The following is a 23,904-nucleotide window of genomic DNA, read 5'->3' on the forward strand; positions in this document are numbered from 1 at the left end:
TATATTATGCTTCCTCATCTGAACCTGCCTAAGTGCATAGAAAAATTGTTTATGTTAGTGCGACCGCACTATTTATTGGCATGATTTGACACCTAGACCAAGTGACGTGGCAACCATGGTGACAAGGCATAATTGATGATGTGGCAAGCATGGAGACTTGGAGTGCAAGGAAAACATCTTGAAGATCTTGATGGAGCTATTTTTAGTAAGTCTCTAACATGGAGCCAAATATCTTGAAGATCATGGTGAAGCTATCTTAAAGATCTTGGTGGAGTTATTTTTGGCAATGCATTACAACTTGAAGACAAGATCATATCAAGACCATATTTAGGTGATTTGATTGAAGACTAAATATGGTGGAGCTTAATTAAAGAAAGATCTATTCATGGTGTGAATGAAGGAGATATGATTTGAAGAATCCTTGATGAGAATCATTGAAGTCTATTAACTGTGAGATTTGAGGACCAAACTTGGGTGAATTGAAGATCAAGTTTGGAGAATCTTTGAAGACCAAATTTAGGTGGATTGAAGACTAAGTTTGGCAAGTTTCATTGAAGACGCACAGGGGACGTGCGCCTTGCGAGGGGACGTGTGATGAGGAACGAGGAGGTAGGCTAGTTGCTGGCGGTCGGGATCGGGAGATTTGGGTCGCATCGACTCGGACTAAGCATGACCGGGAGGTTGATGGGTCTTGAGGTCATCCGTAGCGTAACTGAACTCGATCAAGTCGCTGATCGAGGGGCCATGTTGCAATTCATGTTACAACAAGAGTTGCACAGACTAATTTCAGCGAGTTTTTAAATTAGTAGCCGCGGAGATTCTAAAAGAGGTATGTGCTATATTTAGGACGTTGAGGTGTCTATATAAGCTACCTTGCTCGTAGATTGTAAGGTGTGACTCTTGAGTGACTCTTTCAGGAGAGTGTGTGAGCACCAAACAATCTAGAGAGGGTAGTGATCTTTATTGTTGAGAGTGTGAGTGACAAGTGTTTGTACTCATCTATTTTTACCTCTTTTAGTGGATTGTTTATCTCCGGGCTTGGCCCCCCAGACATAGGCTAGTGGACGCCGAACTAGGTTACCAACGTTTTGTGTCTCCTTGTGTTTGTTTGTGTGCTTTTTCTTTATTGGTTTGTGTGAGACTTTTATGAGTGCTTAAGTGTTACTTAATACCCACAAACCACACCGGAGGAACTAACAGTTTATATTCAGTATTTAAATGGGCAAGAAATTGTCAACAACAAGAGCTCTGGTGATGTTGTTGGTAATGTCTTTCTTGTTACCATTGAAGATCTTGAAGCTGGTGATTGTCAGCATTGATGTTATCCATTTGGTGAGTCCTTTCCCAATTCTCTAAGTCAGCCAATTGAGTCTTTATCCTTTTTTTATTTTCAAGCTTTTGCATTCCTTTCGTTTTTGATATTGTTGATAACGGTAAGGGAGAGTTTGTGTCAAAACAATTTATATAGCAAAAGCAAATCTAGCTTGATGAATTGTTTTAATGATGTACTAGAAATGGTGTAGATCTGTGGATCTGTGGTAGCTGAATGCTGTAGTCTAGAACATTAGGGAATTCAATACTACATTGTTCAACAAGCACTCACTTATACCAAAAGGCCATTGTAATTAGTTAGCAAATGAATATATTCCAAGAATTAGAGCATCTGATGCTACAACAAGTACTCACATGTCCTTGTCTATCTTTGCTAAAGAAACTTCCTAGTTGGAGGCTTGTATCTCAATAAATTGGACTGCAGTAGAGGGAGAATAAAAGAGAAGAGCATATCTATATTGAGAAGAAAAGTAAGGAAAGAGAATAGGACCAAGACTTGGCGCTCAAAGAAAATGAGACAATATGACAATATCTTTTAAAACACAAAATCAACTGTACAGGGATACTATGCTGAAGTGATGATCCCTGCTGCTGAAATTCTATTTTTGTTCTTGTAGAAAGATTGCAGCCTGTAGAGATTACCATTTTTATTTCCTGTGACTTCTTTTGTATTTAGTTATCTGTACTGATTTCAAAATTTCACGGTATTCATGATACAAGAGTGACTGGTTGATGATAGCAACCAATCATCTTGAGCCATTGTTTGGTGATGTAGCCGCTGCTGTGCATCCTGAGGTGTGATTGAAATTCTTTGTGAACCAGTAGTTCCACATGATGGAATTACTTGTTTCTTTTGATACATTATGTTTTCTATTGACATATATGAATACTTTTATATGAATTGGTTTACTAGCAGGTTAGTTTTGTAATTATCTTATGAATGTTTGGTTGTGCCCTATTTTACATAGGGGTTTTTCCAATTTTGTTAGTCAGTTTGGGTATCTGATGTATAATCTACATCAAGTTGCTCTTATTGCATGTGGAACCAAGGCTATAGTGTTAAATCCTCATCTTCTAGTGAAATTTATGTTCTTTGTTTGTCCATTTATTACTTGAGAATTTGCATAAGAATTAGTATGATGGGGAGGGAGAGAGGGAGGGGGTGGGTTGTGAATTTGGCACATCGGTCAGATTGGTCATATGCATCTTAGGTTCATTGTTTCAATACAAGGAAATTTTTTTGTTTTCTTGCGTGGCCAATTTGCATACATTTGCCTCCCGGAATCCTCTTGTATCAGGAATCCATTTTTCATTCATGGATTACTTGGCATAGCCATCAATACAGTTCTGTAGAAGTTCCTGTCTTTTTTCTTGTCTTTCATATTCCATAAGGTTGTTTACTTCCATCACCATAATTGATAACCCCAACAAATCTTCATCGATGGAATTACATGACCTTATTCTTCTTTTCCTATACATATTCTGAGAATCATTGATACACTTTCTTTTGGTATGATACCCAATCCCAGTTAATTTATGAAGTGAAAATCAAACATGTTCTTGTATAGAAACTCTGTGACTCAACCAAATATAATCCTAATTCACATGGATTCAAAACTATTATTACTCTTTTATTTCTTGAAGTCCCTTGATTAGTTGCCTTTAGGTAGAGCAAGGCCTAATTGATTTTTTAGAGATAATGAATCATCCCTAAATATATCGATGTTTATTCAACTCTATTTTATGTTATGAGTTGATTTGTTTTGTTGCATTGCTCACTAATGTGTGATTCTTTACTTTATACTAATAATATGTATTACTCTTCACTATAAGGAAACATATTATTATGGTTCCATTATTCTTTTTGTTTTCTATAGTTTGTATATCTTATTAGTATTTATACTATTTTACGTTAGTGCATCCTTCATGCAACCCATCCATCCACCCTAAGGTAATGTCATGTCTGTAGATGTGTTCCATCTACTTGCTTTCAAATGTTCCTAGCTACAAAGATGTAATGCTTTGACCTGATATTTATCCGCTTCAATGTACGTTTTACCTCCATGAATGTATTTTATGATTTACTTCCACTTTGTGATTGGATGTTTCAAAATTAACATGTCTTTAGCGATTCAATAATTTGTTTTGTCGTTATGATGTTCGAGGGGACGAAAAAAATGTCAAAATCATTAGGAAACATGATAGATCCTATCGATATTATCAAGGAATATGGCAAGGATGCTTTACTGATTCACTCTTTCTTTGGGGACGACTACGCGAGTTTCTTCCCTAAAAAATTTTTATTTGTTAATCTTTCAAATTGAGAGAGAGAGAGAGAGGGGTCTTTTTAAAAGAATTCTTCCTACTTTTCTTATTGCATTATTTCAGGGACCTTAATTTGTCCATCTGAGAGATTGAACTCTAACAAGGCTTTCACTAACAAAGCTGTGGAATCTTTGGCAAGTTTGTATTACAAAATCTACCTAGTGAATCGAGATAGAGTCGCATAGGGCCAGGTTTATTGGTATACAAGGTTCATAGTTTCTTTTGTTTTACTTGTATGGTGGTGTCAAAATATATAGCGAGGTTGTGGAGGCTAGCGATATGGCATCAATTCTATTGCTAATGTGGTTTTTGAAATAAATTTTTTAATTTATGTCTGCCATATTTTTTTCTTACATTAAAAATTTACATAAAATTTTCCATGCTTCCTTCAATATGTTATCTTTTAAAAAAAGGAAAAAAAGTGTCATCTTGGACTAAGAATTCCTCTTTTTCAGTGAAATTGAGAAATACCACAGTATTAGGGCCATCAACTTGCATGCACACAATTTTTAGCCTTCCCAACCTTACAAATAGAATGCAGAAATTTGCTAGAAAGCGAATGCAAACTCCATTGAACCTTTGAGTGATATGATAAACATTTATATGGATCTTTTCATACTTCTTTGGGATCTCTCGAATTGTTCAATAAAATAACCACAATATCATACTCAAATCCATAATACCCTTTTAAAGCACTTGCACGAAGTGTTAGCCATTGTATTGCCCTCAAGGCATAATTGGTTGGCCTCCATTTACGCTAATGAAAAGTTGATATGTTGCAACTTTTTAGATATGCACTGATCTTCATATCTCATGAAGACAAACCAACCAATTCATAGAGTATACCCAATGATCACCTGCTGAAGAATTTTTATTCTTTTTTGCTAGTTCAGGTGCTTAGGAAGATGATTCAGATGGTTTAATTTCATGAGCCAAACTATGATGCCAAAATTTTTCCAAAGTTATACGCCAGTATGTGCTTGAGTCACCTTAACTGTGAGAAATTAGAAATTATTAATTTATGAAAGGAATAAAACATAAATTTTCTTTCTAAAACTTATTATACTTTTGAGCTGAGCCTCTTATCCATTAATACCATCATTAAGTACTTATATTATTGTACCATTTTCAGGTTTGATGCGAGAAGATTCTCTTTTGAATCTACCATTACCAGAAAGTTGGGTGGTAAGTTTCCTTTGTCATTATCCTCTAATTTATTGCAATGTACCTATCAACGACTTAGAAATGCTTAATTATAGGTATCGAAACTTCATGAGCTCATAGACTTTGTAACCACAAGCTATAACAAGATTTTTCTTTGGGGATGTTGGCGAGAGAGATCTCGAGTTTTTAGAGGTGATTTTGTGGATTGGTAAGATGCATATATGACTATCATGTACATCTATAAAGTTTGTTAAATAATGAAACATGTGGGTTTTTCATACGCATTAACTTTTTTTGCTATCACGCTTTTGGAGTCAATGACACCATTCATCATGACTCAATAAATTGAGTCAGCTGAAAAGTAGAGTAGATGTTTTCGATCACTAGTGATACACATATGTTGAAGGATGTCTAGATTATCTTTTCTCACTCATATCAATGAGTGTTTAGTTTGCATCATTTTTTTTTCTCACCCATAGGTCCCATACATCGTACTCCTCTTGTATGTTTATATTGCACTATTTATGATGGAGCTGGAGTTTGATGAATTGTCATGCTCTTATTCTGAGTGCCTTTCCACCCTTGAAATGATATCAATTGCGAGTTGTCTTTTACTCTTTAAAACCCTATTCATGTGAATATTATGATGAACACTTTCAAATGTTGCCATCTTCATTTATCATCATGTTGCCCTTTATAATTCTTAGGTGCTCTCTTTTTCGGGTTTGTTCACAAAATTGACCTAGATTGAAAAAGGTCTGCTAGTTTTTCGAGTTGTTTTCATCCCATTTGTTTCTTGTTTTTAGCTCATAATATATATTGAATCATTGATCAAGCTACCAAAATTCTCTAGGTGTTGATACGAGTTCATCGATTCGAGGAGCTGTCTCTGAAGCAAGAAATGCTTTAGATGGAAGAAGTATTCCAAGGTCCTATTCCTTTTTTCATAAGACTTTTGACTTGTGAGTCTTTTTTTTTCCTAAATTCTTGAATCAAACTTTTTTGTTTTCTAGGTACCTTTTTGCGAGAGCACGTTACTTCTTATCCATTGCATATCTCATTTTTCTGCTCATACTAACTTGAATATTAAGTTTCAATCACATCGTAGTAGGTTTTGTGCACATGGATCACAACTATCTTTTAGAGTCATATATTTTTACTGTACTTAACATTGCATCTTAACCTCGGTAGATATTTGTCGATGAATAGCATTTAAGAAAACTGTATATCTAAATATGTTGCATGGAAATGTTTGATAATGTGATTGTGCGCCATGTGTTCCTTAATAGATTCTATCAAATTTGCGGTTTGTGCGGGCATGATATCAAATTACTTACGCCATTCGCCCTTTTGCATTTTTCATTTTTCACTCTTTTTGCCCTTGAATCCATTCATCTACTTACGATAGAATTGGTCTAACTTAATTTTTTTGTCTATGACTATGGTTAATTTTTTTAAGTGGTTTTTGCTATACTATATGATGATATCTCTATAAAGAAAAGAAGCTCAATATATGACAAATAATCTTTATTTTTTGTACCATGCTTAAAAGATGAGATGATGAGATAAAACAAAAACAAGTTATGTTCCTACTTGTAAATTTAGTAATTTACCATTTTGATTGAATGAAAATTGACCTCTTTCTAGTCTTTGCATGTCACTTCTATGTTTGAAAAAAATGAAATGTCCTGCACATCTGGTTACGAGCTTTAAGGTTTTCTTTTAAATAATTTGCTTCCTTCTTTGGGTGGTCTTATCTAGTGTTTTGATGTGAGCTTCATGTTAGTCCTTCCAAGTCACATGTCAGATCAAGGACACCTGCATTGGCTTGCTAGTCTTACTATCCACTTGTGATATTATTTTTCTCCTTTGCTTTTGTCTTCCTAACAAATGTAGTTCATTCTTTTTCCAAAAAGAGAGAGAATTTTTTAGATGATTCAGCTAGAATATTTGCCATCAGGTAATGTTGTTACATTTCAGTGATCTAGAAAGTTGATTATCTTCAACCTCCTTTTGTTTGTGTTGCACTTTTTGCTTTATGATTAGGGAAGCTTGCCTATTAGCTATTTCTGTTGTCTTGCAGTGGATATGGTCTTTGTAATGTCTACTGTTAAGCATGTTTCACTAGCAAAATTTCAGACTATCCCCTTAAAAAATCATAAACTTATTTGTAAATATACTTGCAAAATAGTGGAGCACTTCCTCTTAATAATTATGTTTTCTTGGTTGAGCCAGCTTAGACAATGTCGACTGTTGCACTCCCAACTGTTTCCACCTTTAAAGGTTGTGTTGAAAGCCAAGGCCCCTCTTTGTTACTCAGGAGATCACCGTTCTCTCTCAGCTTCTCCAAGAGCTACTCAAAATATTTTGGTCTAAAGTCATTTAATGGCTTCAAGGCAACAACAATGGCAGTTTACAAGGTGAAGCTCATTGGACCAGATCGTCAACAACATGAATTTGATGCCCCTAATGACACCTACATTCTCGACATAGCTGAGACCGCAGGGGTAGAGTTACCCTACTCGTGGCATGTTGGTGCATGTTCGATTTGTGCCAAGCAGCTGAAATCTAGCATTGTTAATCAATTTGATGGATCATTCCTTGGTAACTCACATGTGAGCAAAGGCTACATCCTGACTTGTGTCTCCTACCCAAGATCTGGCTGTGTCATCCTGAATTGATTTGGTATATTAGATGTTTAGACTATTATATTTTGTATTAGATTACCCTATTAAATGTTTGGATCATTATATTTTGTATTGGTTTATTGTATTAGATGTTTGGATAATTATATTTTGTATTGAATTGTTGTTTTTGATATTTATATACCGGAATACTTATTTTGCAAAATATTATAAAAGTTATTGTTGAGGATTATAAATTAGGTTTTAAAACAGGTTTGTAAAAAAATATATAAAAAATTATTGCAAATAATCGCAAATCATTTCACAATTTTATTTGTTATGAATAATTAATTTGTGACAACAAAAATGTGTCGCAAAATATTTCACAAAGTTGCAACATAATTTCCGACAATCAAAATATGTCGCAAGATTTGTTGCAAAAAGTCACACATTTGCAACAATATTTCAGACACAAAACTTTTGTGACAATTAAAATGTGTCGCAAGATTTGTTGCAAAAATTCTCATACATTTGCAACACAATTTGTTACATAAAAAGTTTTGCGACAATCAAAATGTGTTGTAAGGTTTGTTGCAAAAAATTTTACACATTTGCAATACAATTTGCGAGACACAAAATGTGCTGCAAAAAATGTCGCATATCGTTGCAAATTATTTTGCAAATATTGTCTTAGAATACGTATGAATTGCGATAAAATTTGCAACGTTTTCATTTTGTGTCACAAATTTTACGACACATTTTTCAAAAATGTCGCAAAAATTTGCGACATCTGAAACGCGACACATTTTGTCGTGTCGCAAATTATGTTGCAAATTGTGATCTGCGACACATTTTGTATTTTTTGTGTAGCAAAAATGTGTCGCAAATTGAGTTTTTTGTTATAGTGATAAATATTGCAATAAAATATTTTCACTGTGGTATTTATTGGTCATCGTCCTTCATTAAAATATATAAGTTCAAAGCGTAGGATATACATATAACACTTGCAAGTTTGTCAGAACCTACATGCAAATGAAACTATGGCAGGAACGTTAAATATCTCTGTTTAACAACTGAAGGTTACCATTTAAAATCTTATATTTCCGCTTAAACATTTGTCAATACTGCATGTTGAATGTGTTGTTATTGTTGCAGGCTTGTAACTATGGCGGTCAACCTAGTTAATGGGCGATGCTATTTGACACCGGTAGTGGAGACCTTAGCTAAATTGAAAGATAACATGACCCCTCGACACTGGGAGATCATCCGAAGGACACCGTTTACAGTATTCACTGAGCTGGAAGCTATATACCAAGAGAGGGCCCTTCTTGATTCTCTACTACAAAGGTACGATGGTCGCACCAATAAATTCAGGATCGGGGAAAGCCTGCTGAGTTTCAGGCCTCAGGATGTGGCCCTCGTTCTTGGTCTCCGTTGCGATGGCAACGCAGTCATGTTTCAGAAGAAGAAAACCCGCTCAGCGTTCGAAGGGAGGTATTTATCAAAAACCCTCGAGAGCACAGAGACTCCATCAAGAGCACTCTTGCGCAACTTGTTCGACGAGAGGGGGAAGAAGATAATTTTGTCAAACTCCGATGGTGTACCTCATGGAGTACAGGTCCTCTTCCCAAATACATCATACTCGGTTCTGAACTGGATCGTTGATTATGTCGATGATCTACCCGCCATGGGGCGATACGCATGGGCGCATGCGACGCACAAGTGGCTGATGGAGGACATTCCATGGCGACCGCTCGAGTGCAGAGATAGATGCGCCGGGAAGAAGACCACCACGGGATATATTAAGGGGTGCTCGGTCGCGCTTAACGTATGGTTTTACTGAGTGCCGGAGCGAAGGGAAAGAAAGTCCGTTTCGGCAAGATCCCAAGGATGCACCGACTACCACGACAATGATAGTCCCCCCAATTGTGGCAGCCCCCCCGACCATGGCAGCCCCTCCGACCGTGGCAGCCCCACCGACTACCTTAGGCGAAGATGTCACTACAACTCTTATGCAGGCGTCCCAGATATTGATGACCGAGTTTCCTCAGCTTATCGCTCGTGTTGAGGCACTTGAAGGACGTTCACAATCGACTGCGCAATCCCTCCAAAGAAATGAACCACCCGGGATGGACGAGCCGTCGGAATTTGACGACGATGACATTATCGGGGTGGCCATTCCAAGACGGCCACATTCAAAGAGACTTGCGAAAAAGAGGAGAACAATACTGCCTCTGTCTCTACGACGGACGACGATGAAACAATAGCAACACCATCGTGGTGATCGCATGTCTATCGAGTCTGTCACGTGAGATGACATGGACATGACGGTGGAGGATATCGTAGATGATGTGGCCGTTGCCGCTGTTGAGAAGATCGTTTACTCCCTGTTAACGAAATCTCTGACCCGGTGGAACCGGCTGCCGAGATTGCAGCATCAAAGATGGACACAATCCCTGAAGAACAAGAACAAGCTAAGGGTGTGTCTCCCGTTGATGCTGTTGCCGTTGCCACGGCTGAGAAGATCGTTGAATCTGTTGCCGTGGCCGTGGCGGTGGCCGACAGTACCGCATCGAAGTAGGACACAATCCCACAATAAAAGGAAGCATGTAAGGGTATGTCTACGATTGATGCTGTCGTCGTCCCCGCATCGAAGCCAGACACAATCCAACAACAACAACAACCATGTAAGGATGTGTCTGCGGTTGATGTTGTCACCGTCCCCGCATCGAAGGAAGATGCTGCTGGTGCTGAACACCGTCAAGGCTCAACGATAGTGCCCCATGAAGACCCCGACTGAGCAACGAGGGAGATGATCAAGGCCAATCAAAATTAGGACAAGACGGCTCAGCAAGTCTTCGTTCCGAAGAAGAAAAAATGGGTTGGCCAATCGCGTCTTAACAAATACGAGCAAGAGTTAATGAGGATCTTCCTTAACTGCCGTATGGACAGGTAAGCTTAAAGTTTTCATGATGGTGTTTAAAGTTTTTATGATAGTATTTAACTTTTTGTGATAGTGTTTAAATGTTTATATGTTATCATTTAATTTATCGACTTAACGTTTAATTATTTATAATATCATTTGAACATTGATAATATCATTTAAATATTTAGAATATGGTCTAATTATATCTGTTATCGTTTAATCTCATCACTGTCGTATGGAAGAATGACGCTGTCAGCACCACACGGGACAAATTATACACTCTGCTTGAGGGTAAGGAGATGGTCACAGATGATGTGATGGACGCTTTTGTATGCATAATACAAAAGTCGCTGAGCAAAGTGCCATATTCCTACAAGAAGCGCGGCTCCATCACAAGACCGCTGGCGTTGTTTATGTCAAAGCAGGACGACGCACATGAAACAACTATGGCTATGATCGGAGATGCTGTGCGTAGCTTGCATGAAGTTCAAATTGTCATCCTCCCGATAATAATGAATGGTCACTTCCATGTCGTCGTCCTTGACAATGACAAACAAGAATACAGGCATTATTCTTCATGCGCGGGGTACGAAAAAGATGCGTTGGACATGGTAAGTTCTTTAATTATGTCCGATTGATAGTGTTTGTTATTTAATCGGTATCTTAATCTCAACTTGCATATCTCGACAGCGGAATCTATTCGACACGGCTGTCGATATGCAGTTCGGCGAGTCGGCGACCGCAAAGTACCCACTCGTTTATGATATGGAAACCCCACGGCAAAAACAAGGAAGCGTCGATTGCGCCGTCTATGTCATGCGGTTTATCGAGCAATTACTTTGGGGTGAGAAGCTACGGCTACCATGAGCGAGACGTTCACTTACACGAGATTAAAGTATGTTACCCGCATACTTAAGGAGGGAGGCGGTAGGCGTCCATGAGAAAGAGGGTCGTCAGAGCGGGTTAAATTTTGTTTTCGCAGAACAAGACTTGTATATGTTAATGTCAATTTTGTTTTCGAATGTAAACCAGGACAAATTCAATTCATTGTTTTTCATTTTTCGAAAGAACATGACTCGTATATGTCGATGTAAATTTTTGTTTGTTTTTCAATTGTAAAAGCGGGTTAAATTCCATTCAATTTCATTTCATTGTTTAATTTCTGATGTCATTGTTTACATTTCAGTTTAATTGTTTAACTTTACCATCTATCGTTTAAATATCAGTTTCAAACATTTAAAATTACAGTTTATCTGTTTAACATAACACTGTCTCTGTTTAAATAACTGATAACACTGTAAAGAATAAGAGTTTAAATATTAAAAATTTCCAGTCAATTCAGATTGTTTCACTTTAGAAGTCAGCTATTTACAATACCTAGTCGGCGACAGTTTCATTACAAGATCTATGATTGTGACCGGATCCATGGCGGTGAGTTGCAATGTAACTTCGCGGACATCAAAGCGCTTGCGACTCGATCCTCTTTCGTCTAGGGACGCCCGGTACGCCTTCTCGTCACGGTGATCGCAAATAGAAGCTCACGATTTCCGTCCGAAGGCCTTTCGTCGTCGGGTATGAGGAATATAGCTTCCTTATACGCCCGGTTTGTAATTATCGGCGGTGAAGTAGCCGCTAATAAATCGATGAACGTTGGTGTACATGCGCATTATTGCGGTATAGCGTGTTTCAAAGGGATACCATAAACTTGCCACCTTCGACATGAACAAGTTACGATGGCAAAATCTACGAGTTCTTTGCGTTGGTCGATCACTTCATAGCGATCATCAACACAACGACCAACACGAAGATTTCGACTATCCTCAACAATTATCTCTACCTTGAATGTATGTCGGGCATAAAGTAGGTCTCCCATTTGTTAAGCTTGCTCACGCTTGATTTACATAACATGCGCATCAACTTGAACACAGCAAATAAGGTTAAACAAAAGGCGGTGATGGTTAAATAATTAGTAAACATGTTTAAACATTATTGTAAATAGTTAAATGAAAAGGATTAATATTTAAAAAGTCGAGACAAGTCTAATTAAACAAAAGATGGAAAAATGTTTAAAGGGTAACACTAAATGTTAAGTGTAAATCAACATTCACGAGACCTTATGGAGTCGACCATTTTTTCAGTCACGGTAAATGGCGAGCTTCTTTGATCAAGCATTGAGCGACTCCGCAACATTTGAATACATCTCACCCCAACGATCACCTACGAGCAGAGATAATTCGACCAATGTGCCATATCCGATTTATTAATCAACCCGTTGATGAGCTTGGGTGATGTGGCTGCGATTCATTCACGGTATCATCGAAAATCTTTTGGTCGTGGATGCCCACGCAATGCGGAAGCATATAGACCCGGCACTCCTTCCTCAATGCCTTCCCAAGTCGACATTGGCTTTCATAAAATTGGCCTCCAAATGTCGAAGGCGGTATGCATGTGGCGAAGATGGGGAAGACTCTGCAATTGCGTTCACAAGGCCCTTGGACACTGTCCGACACTGAAGGTAATTATCTCATGATAATCTCCTTCCCTCGTATAAAAGCATCGCCTAACTTAGATATGAACCAAGTCAATTGGCATCGGTCTCGGGTTGTCGACTATACCCGAAGGCGGCGTGGAAAAAAACCATTGTTTCCATCTTTCCTGTGGCACCCGATGAGTGTACCCGATATTTTCCAAGGAGGTGGGTACCATCGAGAAAGCACTGTGACACCAAGCCCTCTTGAATCCCACAATACCTGGTCGAAAGAAAAGAATGCCGTTTAAAATGATCACCGTCTCTTTCCACGATCGCATGTATTTGCAGGGTTGTCTCGACCACCTTATCCACATACCAAAGCAAGCGAGTTATAGCTGGAGATGTCACTGCCGTCGAGGACCACCCGGGCGTGCTCTTTTTCCCAACCAAACTGCTTGTATGGTATGTGCACACCATGTTCCCATAACATGTCCTTCTAGAATGTCGATGGCCTTGTCGAGGGCGGTCCTTGAAGCTTCGAATCACTCGATGCGCTTACCCTATTTTTTGGATGCTTTTCGGATGTGACGCTGAACCTATGCCACCACCGCAAGTGTGTGGCGTGTTGATTGTCTTGATTACGAAAGTATTTTTATTATACTCTTTTTGATGCATGAAGGCACCAGCGACAACCATCGGCGGCGCATTCCACAATCACCCGATGTTTTTTCGTTCTTTATGAATTTGAAGTCAAAATTCACGTTTGATTGCATGATTTTTGAGTACGTCCACGAAATGTTCAACACCGTCAAAAGCGTTGTCAATATCCAGCGACGACGCTTGAGAATGATCGGCGAGGAAGGAAGACATCCCACAGCGTCGAGGGTCACCATGGGGTTGAGCAGGGAGCACTTTGCGAGAATCGAATTCCACCTAACACTTGATCAAATGAAAAAGATCAATATGTTAAGCGGAGAATATAATGTTTAAGTGATAATGCCAATATTTAAAGCGTTAAATTAAATACTTAGCGAGTTACCAAATAACGTAAACGATTAGTACAAGATGTTAACGGTGAGTGACATATTTAAACAATAATGAACCCATACAGTTGGATCAAATAAAGAGAAGGAACTTACAACGAGTAAAACTTGTTTTTCATTAGGATTCGGCAATGGCACATTATGCGTCTCGACAACAAGATCAACTTCTGACGCATTTGAAGATGGAGTGCACGTGACACATCCGCTGGAAGTCAACATCGTTTTCTATTAGACAAACCATTTTATATCCATCTGGTGTGATAAACTTCACCCTGACAAGGGAAATTTCGAGACCCCATAGCTCACATATCTCATCTAACACCAACTCCCAGAAGTGCGAGTCGTGAACATTAGCACTCTTTCCCTCCCGTTGAATCTAGCAATACCACAAAAAAACTCTCCATAATATATCGGTCGAAAGACCAAATCTTACAAACCAAATGAAATGAAGAACAAAAAGAAGACGAAGAAGAAGAAGAAGAAGATGTAAACAACAAACAACGATCGAGATAGGCAAATAAAAAAGTGCACAGTTGTATGCATAGAGGTTAAACTAGACGTGATGTGATTGGGCGGTATTTTTCCCTCCATCCCAAGGGCAAAAAGGAAAATATATGTCACTGTCGGGATGAAGACATATTGTCATAGCTCGAATGAAAGTTCTCACCTCAACATGAGTCTCTGTTTAAACGTCAAGCTTTTTATGTTTAAACAGATACATATAGTGTTTAAAATAACCGTTACCTGTTTAACTAAAGTCTATATCATGTAAATAATATGTAAACCGTTTACATATAGTGATTTAACTATTTTAAAATATATGTTATTGTTTAAATTGAATGCTTTCACTGACATCGAATTGAAGATGGGTACCTCCTGGGTCACTGTTTAAACATCTTTATGTATTTGCTTAAACACCCGTTGTCATTGTTTAAAGAGTAAATCGATTATTGTTTAACTTTTTATATTGTTTACAATGCTATTCTTTGTTTCTCAAATTGTTTTTACTATGTCTCTATTTAAATTTCACAAGTTATCACAAGGATACACTCAAATAGGTTTGTTTGTTTAAAATATTTAAACGTTTACAATGGAGAATCTCATTAAATATCATAAGTTCACACTCAAATAAGCTTGTTTCATTTAAAATAAAACATTTACAACATTTACAACATTTACAACGTCTTCTCGGACCTTGGACACTCGCGACTCGACCCTCGTTCGTCTATTAAGATTTCGGTTTGACTCACCAAGTGTCTGTACATTCGAATGCTCACGGCGGTTTGCATAACATGCGCGTCAACTTGAACACACTGGCGTAGAGCGAAACACATTAAAAAGGTTAAGCAAACACATTCATGAAAAGCGTCTATTAATCAATGTGTCATGAGTGCGACTTAAGCGAAGATCACGATAGTTAAACACGAAAGTAATATTTGTACATCGGCGTAAGGTTCTTAAGCGGTAACAAAAAAAGTCTCAAGTGATAAATATCAACTCCGTCTTAAAGGATGTTTCCTGATCTCCCTCCTCTAGAGAGTCCTCTGTAATCACGCAATAAGTGAAAACTTTCTTTTCTTACCCAAGTCGAAATGTCCGCATAATTGCTTGCCCGTCATCCACCGCTGGAGAATCCTCTGCATTCAGGCAATTATGCGGGAATTTCGACTTGGGCAAGAAAAGATAGTTTAACTTATTGCGTGATTACGGCTGATTGATTCTCAAAATGAGGAGGATCACGAGACATCCTTTCAAATAGAGTTGATCTTCGAATTTTCGTCTCACTCCAGCGAATATCATACACAGGAAGCAGATGAGGAGGAGGAAGAGGAGGAAGAGGAGGAGGATGATAAGGACGACGAGGAGTGGTTGTCCATGGGAAGGGTTCTTCCTTGTCATTTATGGTGTGAAGTCCACAAGCGGGTTGGCGCTTCATATTCGAGAAAAAAAGTGAAAACGCATCGAGTGGACCAAGATTGGTGATGACAACAAAGCGGGTGTTCGGATATTTATGTTACGTGCACAAGAATTACTGCGTCATTAATTCTTATGCACGGATACCATAACCTTGCCACCTGCTACCTGCCAACACTTCAGTTCAAACGAAAAAGATCAATATTTTATGCAGAGACTTTGAGAATTTACACGTTAATATGAATAGTTAAACAGGTAAAGATAAAGTTAAATGGAGACGACAATTATTAAACATATTGGTAATATATTTAAACAGATAATAGCAAATAGTTAAACAATATTTAAAATATACAAATAGATAACCATAAACGAGAAGAACTTTAAAACGAAATGAACTCGTTTTCAGTAGGATTCGACAATGGCACATGCTCTATCTCGACAACAAAATCGACTACAGCTCATTTGAAGATGGAGTGCACTTGACCAATCCGATGGAAATCAACTTCATTTTCTGTTGGAGAAACCGATTTATATATTTCGGGTATGATAAACTTCACCCGAGACTACCACAAATGAGTCGCCATAATAAACACCCTGCAGAATGGTCAAAGCCCGATAGTACGAAGAGATTCTCACCGTATTCGAAATCGGCAGAATCGAAGTCGAACAAACCAAATGAGGAGAAATGAGGAGAAGAATAAGATGTAATGCAACTTCTAGGCATTGTCTCATCGAAACCAAAGCGAAAGTCCCTCGAAAAATGTTGGACATGATGTGATTTGGTGCTTTTTTTCCCACCATTTTCAAGGGCAAAAATGGGATTTCACAACATGGACCCATTTGAAGTGAACGGTAGGGGGTAAAAGGGAAGTTAAACACTAACGGAAGGGTTGTCAGAGGGTGTGTAAAAGTAGGAGGGGGTTTTTGGGAAGTTTTGAAAATTACGATGGGTGAACAGTAATTTTCCCTAAATTATTTGACTAAATGATTTAAATAAAAAAAACCGACAATATAATTCACCGACTTGTTTGATTGGTCTGTCTTGTTACCGACATCCTTTAGTTGTTATTCATATTCATCCCACTGTTTTTTTTTTTTGAAGGTTGTGGAAGAAACATGTCACCAAAAATTGGACATTAATCTGGTTGATGTCTTTTTCAGAGATGCTAAAGATGCTTTCAAATGTCTATATTTAAAGCTAAGCCAAGTCACTCATAGTTCATCATAATAGTCTAGAAAATGTCTTTATTGACGGTGAGTGATCTTTGGGTCCTCCTGCTTAAGCATTAAAAGTCATAATTTATCTAGAAGATATTTACAAGATAAGAGGTTCAGCATTCCTTCCAAATTGCATGCCTATTAGACTAGTAAGAGCTGAAATAATTCGAGTTTAATGCTTTCGCATTAGACATTTCTCTAACTTAATCATAGAAGTGTAAAGATTCTTCGGATGATTGGTAATAAATTATCCTTAAAACTAGTTTTAAAAAATTACATTTCTTAAAGCTCCTAATTAAGATATATATACCGGTACCATTAATTGTTTGTTTTGATTGATTTAGTAGAAACATATTTATATTTTTCATCTAGGAAAATTTGTTTCTTTCACTGCTTTAAACTGATATAAGGTTTGAATGGTCAAAGATATATTATATTATCATCAGTTTGTATCTGTTAAAGGGGCAAAAATGGATAAATCTCTACAAGGACCAAGTAGATTTGTTATTACCAGTGAGGCTAAAGAAAACAGTATCACCCACTTCATACATAATTAGTAACTTTGATTTTTTTTTTCTTTTAATAACTTCTATTTGCGTGATGTCTTTGATGTTAACCAATTTCAAAAATTTCTAACTCAATGAAATTGTACAATTATCACCACAAAAAATTTCGAGAAACCTATCATTGTTTAAGTTTGTTCAGTTTAATAAATGTATACAAAATTCCATTTTCAAATTCAACTTAAATTCATTTTATTAAGGAGATAAGATGGTCAATTATTATCATTTCTTTTTGCTCCACAGTCTTCGGTTTATTGACTTGAAGTATCTGCATAGACTAGAACCTTTCATGTGGTCCTTAATTCTCTATTATTGTTCATATTATTCATAGTATTAATCGTCTACAATGTACATTTGAAAATGATGGAAGAAAGAAGAAAGAGGAAAGGAAGTAATTTTCCATTCTTTCTATTTGCTTTATATTTTTCCCAATAACACACTAGTTAAAGTTATTGAGTGAGCAACAAAATAAATCTTGAACTAACTTATATGAATTACCTTTATGATGTAAGAGTTAGGCAAAATAAATTGTCTTTCGTGTGATAATGTATGACTGTTTTTTTTTTTTCATTTTTAATCATTTTTAACAAATTAAATTCACTAACTGATATAAACCATTATTCTAGTCCGTAAATTTTATTTAATTTGAATATGTCATTTAAGATAGTTAATCCATGTTTTGCCATAAACTCATTCATTTTGAGTTAGCTCACTTCAACACATTGCTTCATTGTTCATCCCATGGTAAACATTCTTCACGCATATTTAAAATAATGTAGTAAAAATAAATGAAGCCTACTCATTGCATATATTTTTTTATTTTCTTGGAAATTTACTTTCATTTTTTATGTTCTTAATTGATGAAATAAATTAAATGGTTAGAAGATAAATGGATAATTAGATAAGGAGATTGGATATTTAGTGAATGAATAAAATATATTAATAAAATACTTACTTATTCTATTTCCATCACTTGCCAATCAATTTATTTTGTTTCTTTCATTTTCATTTCTTTTTCCTTTCAAAAAAAGTAGAACTAAAGGGAAAAGCGAATGGATCAATTAGTTGTCAAGTCTTACAATGAAGTGGAAGTTGTTTTCGATGATAATTAATCAACTTATAATAATAATAGAATGCTTTAATAAAAAAATGCGGTGTTTTTATGTCCTTACTCGATGAGACAAATTCGAACCTTAGCTCAAATAAGATGAGAATGCATATGTATTAAGATATTAAGTTCACAACTATGCACGTCTCGTAACATGATTTGTCTACTTTATTAAAACAAATATTCAACCCTACCAAACTTGAAAATTCCATGTATTTTAAGCAATTTAAAATTACTAAAAAAGATTGTTATTCATCTTACAGTTTATAAAAATAATTAAAATATTTATGAGTGGTTAATTTCTCTTCACTAGATATTTTTCTAACTTTTCTACTTAATTATTTTTAAGTATTTCTTTTACGTTCTTAATTTTATTTATTCATAGGTGCCCTTCTTTTGGTAAGATTAATTCTAAAGATAAAGATGATCCAAAACTTCAACCAAACCAACAAACCTAAATGAGGGAAATGCTTCTCTTTATTTTGGTTGGAGTTTTCCCTTCACTTGCATCCTATCTTACCATTGACGGTCATATGCCATGCGCTAGACTTTAAATGATAGGTCAATTCTAGAGCTAATAAATAACCTAAAATTAATCTAATTAATTTTACAATCTTAAAAAAGTTGCCCGGTTGGTGAATAAAGTGAATGTGGAATTTTATTTTAAAACTTATTCATGATTAGAACTAATTTAAACTAAATTAAAACTGATCAAAACTAAATATTTTAAATTAAAAAATTTTATTTTAACGAATAATGTCTGTTTATTAGTATTTTTTTTTTTAAAAAAGAAAAATTTTGGAGGGACAACTTAATTTGGGTATTATAATATCAAATCATCAATGTGCATAGCCTTTTTAACTAGTGATTCACAACTGTGATTACTAGAGATGACAATTTATACCCTACCCGACGGGTATACCCGTACCTGTACCCGTACCCGATCAAAGAGGGTATTACCCTCTACCATCTTTGACCGGATACGGGTACGGGTAAGGGTATTACCCGTTAGTTTTTGAGCGGGTATGGGTCGGGTAAATGTATGCCCCTACCCTTTCCGTACCCTTACCTTACCCTTACCCTCTCATATATATATATATATAATTTTTTATTAAACTAAACATTTACTCACAATTTACTCAATATCTATTTTCATGGTGATTAATTTGAAAATAATACTTCAAATTTTCTCTTAATATATTATTTTAAAATTTATTTAATTTTTATATTTATATTTGATAATTTTAGATATATATTAAGAATCATAATTAAATTAAAAAAAAACAAATATAAAAAAATAATGTTATAATAATTTATTCTATAAATTATAAGAACATCCTGAAAAAATAAGATACTAATAAAAAAATCAATTGGATATAACTTATGAGAATTACTTATAATGTTTTTTATATTCAAAATCTTACTAGATACTTATAAAATTTGAAGCTATATAAAATATAAATAATAGATATATGAAAAAATTTAAAACAAAAACCAAGACAGTTAAACTTGAACAAAACCAAAGGTAGAGTTACCATTGAGTCATAAATAGACGTCATTTTTATGTAAGATAAACAAATATATATCAACTTGTAATTTTGAATTTATGAACATGTGTTTAAAGATTATAATATAATGTATAATTAATTTATTTTTATTATTAGTTAAATTTAATTCGATAATTTGAACAACGGGTAAGCATGTACCTTGCGGGTATACCCGTACCCTGCGGGTAAGGGTTAGGGTATGATTTTTTTTTACCCAGAAGAATACGGGTAAGGGGTAGGGGTTACGAGTACGGGTAAGAATTTTGGCATACCCTTCCCATACCCTACCCGTTGTCATCCTTAGTGATTACAAACTGATTTTCTTTGTAGAGCTTGATGATGGGTGTGAATTCAAGGGATACCCGTGAAAATGAAGGTTAAGTTAGACCATCTTTTGATTTCCATACACGCACTTTGAGTACCAAATGTTTGGCCATAATAAGTTGGCTACAACACCTTCAATCTTCAACCTCCACACATCTCAATTATGTATACATGCATCCATGGCTTCTAACAAGGGGAGATCAAGTCACATGATTTTTCTCATCTTGAGGTTTTAATTAACTTTCAAACTAAATACTTTGTGTTTAACATACATGCCTTATTTGAATTGAAATTACATGGACCCCTATTTAATTAATAATTTGACCTTTCTAAGTGATTTATTTTATATGGAAATTGAGTGTCATAGAAAGAGTAGGTTGAAGCAGCTAATAAACTTATAAATACTTCACTGAACATTACCTTGAACTAATAAAGGCTAACAAAAGCAAATCATTGATGAACACACAAGCAAACATGGGATAATTATTGAAGAAGTTGTCAGAGATTGTGGGCCCTGACTCTTGTGCTGAATTACTGGACCATGTCTCAACTTAAAAACAACTTGGGATCATATATATATATATATATATGTATGACGCATCAAGCATTAGCATAGAAGGTAAATATAAGGAGGTGGTTGAAGAGGGACCAAGTGATGATGAGCACATTGGAAAGAAAGGAAGGTGGAAAATGTCAGAAATGTGATGAAGGGGATGGTGGTTCTCCGGCCACGGTGTCAGCCACCACCACCACCACCACCAACATCACTATGCCTGACGGCCAAGTCTTGACTTTATCTGACTTCATTTCACGCTTTGGTATGCACTACTCTCAATTATATATACATCCTCTCCACAAACACACACTATGAATTCACTCACTCTTTATATATATATATATTGATCGGTTGATCAGTATCTGTTTTAACATGGCAAGCAGACTTTGTATAAATAAATGCCTTTCTGATGTTTAGTTATAAAAGAAGAGTTTTCTAGTTTTAATGTGTTTTTGGTTGTTTTGGATACTCTCTGAAACACAAACACAAGGAGAGTTGTGTAAGTAACAATAAGAAAGGCAAAGAATGAAGTGTTGTACACACTTTGTTCACCTACTAATTAGTGAGATTTAAGTGCCCTTGTTTCCAAATGATAAATTAATGGGTTTGCAAATGATAATCAGGGGGAAGAAGATTAAAATATCTGTAAGAATTATATTAAATGTATTGCATATGTTGGCTGCAGATGAAGCTGCAAAGAGGAGGGTAGAAGTTATGAAACAGAAACTGATGTATATGGAAATGCAGATGGAAGCAATTGAGAATGAGATGAGCAAGGCCAATGGCTCTTCCAATTGGAATTAAAAATTTTACTGTATTTGTGTCAATAACCACCTCTTTGCCATCCTATATCAAGGTATCTAATTAAATAATATTACATCTTGTGTGCCTTTATTAATGGAGATATTTATAATAATTTTCCCTTATTTAAATTAGTTTCGAAAAAGAATGTATCCTATATTTGTTTGGTTAACAAGTTTGCATTAAGCACTATAGAGAATAAAATTGAATAGTCAATGCATTTAAATAACACGAACATGATTTTTGACTAATTAGTGTGTGTTTGGCAAGGGATAAGTTTGTTTCTAACCAAACACCCCAAACTTATCCATTAATTTTTTGCAAAGTTTATTATTTAAATAAATATATTTAATAATTATTTTAAAAATCATTAAGAAAAAAAACTTCTAATATACATAGTTCAAATGAAGTTTGGGGTCGCATCCAAAAACACGTCACAAGGAAATATTTGTGTTACATAATCAACGAATCAAGATTTTCAAGGTAGAGTTGATATCTTAAAAACTGAGTATCAAAGATAATAAAAAAAATCATATTATGATTAAAAAAAGGAAAATTACTGTTTACCCGTCGATAATTTCAAAACTTCCCCAAAATGTACTGTGAGTTTTTGCATACCCTCGATAGTACCCTTCCTTTATTGTTTCATTTCTTTTACCCCTGCGATTATGAAATTCCATCATCGTTCTTAAAACTTTTTACATACATTTTTCATTCTTTTTGTATTCCTTTTCGACGTACTCATTTTCTTAAACAGTAGACTCGTTTTTTAAACGAGAACTCATTTCTTAAACAGAGTTCATTTCTTAAATAGAGAGCTCATTTCTTTTAAACATAAACCTCATTTCTTACACAAAAACTCATTTCTTAAACAAAAAAACTAATTTCTTAAACAGAAACCCTCATTTTTAAACATAAAACTCATTTTTTTAAACAAAAAAACATTAATATTTAAACAGGAAAAACAAATATTTACGTGATAAATTAATCCCGGATATAAAAACCAATTAATCTTGCCCACTCAGTACATATTTAAATAGAAACAACGATATTTAATCACTTTTTAAACGTAAAACGCAATATATTAAACGAAACATCGATAGTTAAACAAAGACAAACAAGCATATAAACGTAGAACTCATTTCTTAAATGGAGAGCTTATTTTTAAACGAGACCTCTATTTTTTAAACGAAACCTCATCGAGTATGGACATCGAGTATCTCTATCGTCATCGATCTCGCGAACGCTGAGTGCCGAGCTCCGGATCTGGGCGAGCGATCTCGGCTGGCTCGCTCGTGTGGGGTCTTAAAGGAGAAATCTTTGCTCGGCGTTGGCGATCCGGTCTGGGACGGCGTCGGATAAGACGGGTCGAACTCGAACGGAACCATTCTCGATCATGCGGAGACCGCAACATGGATCATTCCGGGGTTTTGGATCCATGGGCGCCTAAGTCGCCGACGGAACGGAGGGAGGAAGTGGCGCCAATGAGAGTTCGATCTCGCCGTCTTCATCTTCGTCTTCATCTTCATCGTCTTCCCTGTCGTCGACCTCATCTCTTTCATCTTCTTCGCCGCCGACCCTCGGGAAGACCGCGACGCTCCTCGTCGTCGAGCGAAGGCATCGAAAGGTCGGACCTTTTTCTCGCAAGATCGAAATCTAGATCGAGGTGGAGATCAAAAATTCTAGGGTTCAAAAATCCCATTTTTTTCATGCAACGCTGATCGTGATCGTGAGCCGATGCTGTCTCTCACCTGCCCACATCTAATCGCGATAAAAGAGATTTTTGGGGTGATAAATACACCCCAAAAACTCATTTCTTAAACGTAGACTTCATTTTTAAACAAAACCTCATTTCTTAAACGTAGACCTTATTTTTTTAAATGTAAACCTCATTTCTTAAACAGAAACCTCATTTCTTAAACAGAAAACTCATTTTTTTAAACAAAAAACTCATTTTTTTAAATAGAAAACTCATTTTTTAAACAGAAA

At 35.9% G+C, this 23,904-nt stretch overlaps 1 protein-coding gene across 1 annotated transcript; it reads left to right on the top strand.

The window, feature by feature from the left end:
- Positions 1-7,064: 7,064 nt before the first annotated feature.
- Positions 7,065-7,502, top strand: LOC120255654 (ferredoxin, root R-B1-like). Its single transcript, XM_039263429.1, has one exon. It carries the CDS (start codon positions 7,065-7,067, stop codon positions 7,500-7,502), a length of 438 nt encoding a protein of 145 aa, XP_039119363.1.
- The last annotated feature ends 16,402 nt before the right edge of the window (positions 7,503-23,904 follow it).

This window comes from Dioscorea cayenensis, unplaced genomic scaffold, assembly GCF_009730915.1.
Source record: "Dioscorea cayenensis subsp. rotundata cultivar TDr96_F1 unplaced genomic scaffold, TDr96_F1_v2_PseudoChromosome.rev07_lg8_w22 25.fasta BLBR01001121.1, whole genome shotgun sequence".
Lineage (NCBI taxonomy): Eukaryota > Viridiplantae > Streptophyta > Magnoliopsida > Dioscoreales > Dioscoreaceae > Dioscorea > Dioscorea cayenensis.